The sequence below is a fragment of the Montipora capricornis genome, chromosome 7, assembly GCF_036669925.1.
Source record: "Montipora capricornis isolate CH-2021 chromosome 7, ASM3666992v2, whole genome shotgun sequence".
NCBI lineage: Eukaryota > Metazoa > Cnidaria > Anthozoa > Scleractinia > Acroporidae > Montipora > Montipora capricornis.
The window spans coordinates 44,092,790-44,097,789 of NC_090889.1; the positions used below are offsets into that span (position 1 = coordinate 44,092,790).

General features: G+C 41.0%; 1 protein-coding gene across 1 annotated transcript in view; it reads left to right on the forward strand.

Annotated features, from left to right (window-relative positions):
• Window positions 1–5,000, forward strand: part of LOC138057258 (phospholipase B-like 1) — a 38,721-nt gene that overhangs the window by 12,398 nt on the left and 21,323 nt on the right. Inside the window, exons 6-8 of the mRNA XM_068903301.1 lie at window positions 537–577; window positions 3,060–3,185; window positions 4,197–4,273. Of these exons, the coding sequence (XP_068759402.1) occupies window positions 537–577; window positions 3,060–3,185; window positions 4,197–4,273 (244 nt within the window). The remainder of the gene's footprint in view (window positions 1–536; window positions 578–3,059; window positions 3,186–4,196; window positions 4,274–5,000) is intronic.

Genomic DNA, 5,000 nt, shown 5'->3' on the forward strand with positions numbered 1-5,000 from the left:
TCACTGTTTGTTCTTTGCAAAATATCATCTTTACTGCCAAAAACTGACCAAAAAACAAATCGAACCTGATGACTTTAAGCACAGCATGTCTGTTCCAGGGGTGGGTGGGGGTGAGGTGTGATTAGGTCTGGGCAAGGGTTAGGGTTAAGGCCTAATCACCCAACATCTCGCACCCCCTACACCCCACCCCTGGAATAGACATGCCGTTTCAAGCAAGTTGTAGGTTCGCATCCTTTATGGGAACTCAAAACTTGTTGGAATCACCATGAAATTGCCCCAAATTCCACGGAAACACAAGTAACACAGAGTGGAGCCCCATACATCTTGAACTGTAATGCACGATCATATCGTTACATTCCTTTACAAACTCCTATATTTTATGCTGGTTTGCAGCCCCCAAAGGAGCTTGGGCTACCTGTGTTACTACCACTTAAAAGAAGAGTTATGATTATAATTTAAGGCACATTTTTGTTTGTTTTACATATTTGTTTATTTTTGTAATGACAATCATTTGCATTGATATCATTTTAATGTAGGTCTGATTGCTGGTTACACAGATCACCCAGCCACCGAAAAGGTATGTACAGCGTTCCTCTAACACTTTGCTCATGCGTATAATTCCTCATGAAGGGCACTGAGGTCTGGGGTCGAACACCCCACAGAGCAGAACATCTGAGGTACTTACCATTCTACCAAATATTCCGGAAATTTCGGTTGGAAGTCAAATGGAACGCTCCATTTCGGGTCGGTCTGACCGGAATATTTGGAACCACCTTTGAAGGTAATCCTGACCGGTCTAACCGAAATTTCACCACATTCTTGTTTCCAGTCCCACTCTTCTGTCTTATGCTCACAGCAAGCTCCTTGGTTGGTTCAGAACTCATGCTAGCGCGTGGTGACTTGGGGTGGGTTTGTTCATCCAGAAAGTACCGTTCCATTCGACAAACGGAATTTCCGAAATTTCAAAGTGACTTTTTTGTAGAATGGTAAGTGCCCCTTGTCTAACAAATCAATTAATAGACTAAAGAAAATGTTTAACATTATTGACTGACTGGAATTGACTTCAATTTGACTCCTTTGACATGTTTCTTCTCAAATGGGGAAGATGTCCGTCGTCGTTTCTTTTCTCCCCCTCGCTTTTACCTTTACAAAGAAATTACTGTAATTTCTTTGAGATAGTTACGCCCCCCTCTCTCTCTGCTCCCTCATAATCACTTTACAGCGACAATAATCGCTTAAACAGCGACAATAATCTAGGCAATTGCTTAAATTATCCAGATAGGTGTGAGTATCACTTAATTTAGTACTTAAGCTCACGTGTATGACATTCCTGACAACTTACTGACGAGGTATGAAATGTAGTTGACACAAAATGCTATTCGTATTTAATTTTTGCCGAATTATTTGAAGACGCCGTCTCCAAACTTGAAAAAACTGGCCAGTTTTTCAAGTTTCAATCTATTTCCATCCTCTCCATCCTTGGCTTCCAGCAGCAGAGAATAGCTTCAGTGCACTTCAATCGTTATTGGCAACAAAGCCACAGCAGTGATGCAAAGACATCTAAAGTGTTTTGGAAGTTTTACTAAAATAGCGTGACACTGCCCCTTTAAATATCACTTTTCCTTGTTGTTTCTCGCTATTGCGTCGTCTCTTTTCTCTTTCTCAGGCTCGACTCTAAAGGTGATGAACTGTACGATATTTGCTTCTTGCTTCTTGCTCTTTTTCATAAGCCAGGCCTTCTTTTTCGTTCTCTCTCTTTCCATGTTTGGCAACATGATAACTTTTTTGCTGTCTTTATTTTTTTTTTACTCGAATGCTGTTGCATATCATGCAACGGCCCGCCCAACAAATGCAAATGACAGCACAAAATTAACCCCTTTGTCTTTGATTGCCAGCGTATTGCCGGCTACTTACATACCTACATATTTAATAATCTTTGAAGTCGTGAGACTATACAGGATACTAAAATAGTCAGCGACGAAATAGAAAAGGGGGCAAAAATCAGTAAATACTTAAATTAAATTACTTACAACATATAAATATTTACATAGCGTTGCAATATTGTCTTATTGTTGGCAAATTATTCGCTTGGAAGGCAGTAACAGACTCAGCATTAACAGCAGGCATGGGAAGACTATTCCAGAGAGGGATGACAACTGGGAAAAAACTGAAGGAGGACTTATATGCATTAGTGCGGGCATAGATATGTCTGAACTTATGAGGGTGGTTGGAGCGATTGCTTCTATGAGCTAAAGTGACAGGTGCTGGAAATGTTAAGTGAGTCTTCTGCGCGGCTTTCTACATCATGGCAGCGGCACTTAGTAGACTTTCTCAAAGCCCGTGTGCGCTAGTGTTCGTCGCTCGTCTCGGGACTTCGTCCCTCGCTTTCGCTCGCTCGCTCTCTTTCGCAGTAGACTTGTTGCAAGTCTAGGCACTTAGATGCCGACGAACTTCAAGATTGTCCCAGCCAAGCGATTGTTGCATAGAAGTTACACTGGAAAACTGTGAATGGTCGGGACAGACAAATCTTATAGCCAGTTAGAGTTTAAAACTCTTGTTTAACCACAGCATCATTCTGTTTGGATTTAGACATGTTAAACTGTCTTGACCCCGGAAAAAAGAAAGAAAAAGACAGGTAGTCGTTCTAGCGCTGAAGTACAAATCGGGGACATTGTAAACTGAAATCAACAATTAACGCAAATAAAGTCAAATGTTGGTTTTTGAGGAGAGGGGAAAACCGGAGTACTCGGAGAAGAAACGCTCGGTGCAGAGCAGAGAACCAACAAACTAAACCCACAAATGACGCCGAGTCTGGGAATCGAACCCGGGCCACGTTGGTGGGAGGCGAGTGCTCTCACCACTGCGCCATCCCTGCACCACAAACTATAATTTCCAAGTATCACAGGAATGTGTGATAATGTACAAAGATGCAGACTTTGAACGAAGAGCATAGAAATAATGGAAATTAAAGTTGTGGCCTGTCGACGCCCACAAAATTAATTAGAGTTTATTCAATTTCATAGAGAGTTTATTTCCGTCGATTTTCTTTTTTCTTCAAGGCTTTAACCAAGTTTGCTTTTCAAGTCTTTAATGGAATAGGAGATTTCTTAACGATCGCAGATGTCCTAAATCCTAAAGGGGTCCCTGACTGGAATAAAATGGCCAAAGATGAGATTTTAGCCAAGGTAGGTGAATCTCAATTAACTATTCTACATGATCACCAGTAAGTTTTAGCCTTTAAATTGCCATTTCCGAGTTCATGTCTGCCTCCTCTTCAAAGCGAGTTTAAGTGCGAAGTGTTTGTGATGTTAATTAGTTCTACTTTGCATATGAATGAAAACTACCGGTAATTTTCATAAGACAAGAGGCTACAATTAGCCTAAACTCGGGCCTACGAAAATACAGTGGTGTATGGTTAATTCAAAATTCAAAATCTTAAGACATACCAAAAACTGCAATTCAGAGCAAAAAGTAGCCCTAAACAAATTAAAAATAAACACTCAGCTTTAAGTTTATATCCCTCCAATGCTTGACTTGAATAACTATGTAGCCACCAGTGTGTCCTGACCACAGCTATATTATGTTAAACCTGGACAGAAACCAGCAAAAAATGCAAGAAAAATATATTTTCCAAACCGTACCTGAACACGAAAAGCATCGACTGTCAAGAGCTTTTGTTGACGTAGCATGGCTGTGTAGCCGCGTCGAGCCACAGAAAGAGCGCGAAAAATTAAGCCTCGTTCAGGTGTGAGTGTGAGTGTCTGACCTTGCTTGAGCCTGCGATCCAATCAACAACCAGTCCCTGGTCAGCGGTCAACTTAAAAAAAAAGCTGACCTCCATAAGGTCTAACTTGAGCCCGAGATATGGTCACGTGATACTGGTCAGCGGATACCTTTTCTTAACAATGGTGCTCCGGGCGCGCGCGCCGAGTTCCGCTATAAACAGTGCCACGTGCCTTCTATTGTGCATTGCCCAATCAAAACACTGGCACGTGCTTTCTATTGTGCATTTTGCTGCACCGGGAAAAAAATACTGAAATCTAACATGCTTTATAACTCGGTGCCCTTACGGGCCCAAGTAAAAATCTTCGCACTTAGACTCGCTTTTAAGAGGAGGCAGGCATGAACTCGGAATGGCCTATTCACTGACATGAGCTAAATCATCTTAACCTGTTTTAATTTTTTTTTCCTATTAGATTGGACGAATGGGTCATTGTTCGGCTTTAATAAAAGTTCTTCCAGGATATGAGAACATTTTTGCAGGACATTCAAGGTACAGTGCGCATTATCGTAGAGCTAATTTAAGTGGGGAATAAGAACAAAACTGATTGTTACTTGTCCGGCGAATAAGCTAAAATGAAGGGCAAAAGTCATTCCGTCGATGACACACACAAACTGCTTCGCATTTCGCTTTTTATTCCAAAAGGATGTTTTGTCTTTGACGGAATTCTTTCATGTTTCAGCAATCGAATTATTTTATAGGCTTTTTGTGTGAAATGGATGTCCAGTCGTGAGCTGCTTTGTTTGACTGTGAAATTGCCGTCGAGTAAGCGAATTTATACTACTCTTTAGCTTGACCTTTTAAAGGATTTTTGCTGTTGTTCTAAACTGAAGAGAGAGGGTGTAAAGATTATTAGTCAAACGGAAAATGTTGTGCAGTTTTAGTTGTTGATTAAAACTGTTGGTTATTGTTTGCCAGCCTTGTTTGTTTATTGTCAGGTCAGAGGTGTATGATCACTGTGAACTGTATACATTAATGATGATTAATTTTGTACTCTATGCAGAAACATAATTATTTCCATATAGTTATACACTATATTGCTTTCTAGTTTAGAAACACCGCGCACCGGGCTGTCATGCGGAAGGTCGTGAGTTCGACTCCGGCCGGACCAACACTCAGGGTCTTAAAATAACTGATGAGAAAGTGCTGCCTTTGTAATTACATCTGCACATGGTTAGACTTTCAAGTCTTCTCGGATAAGGATTGTAAACCGGAGGTC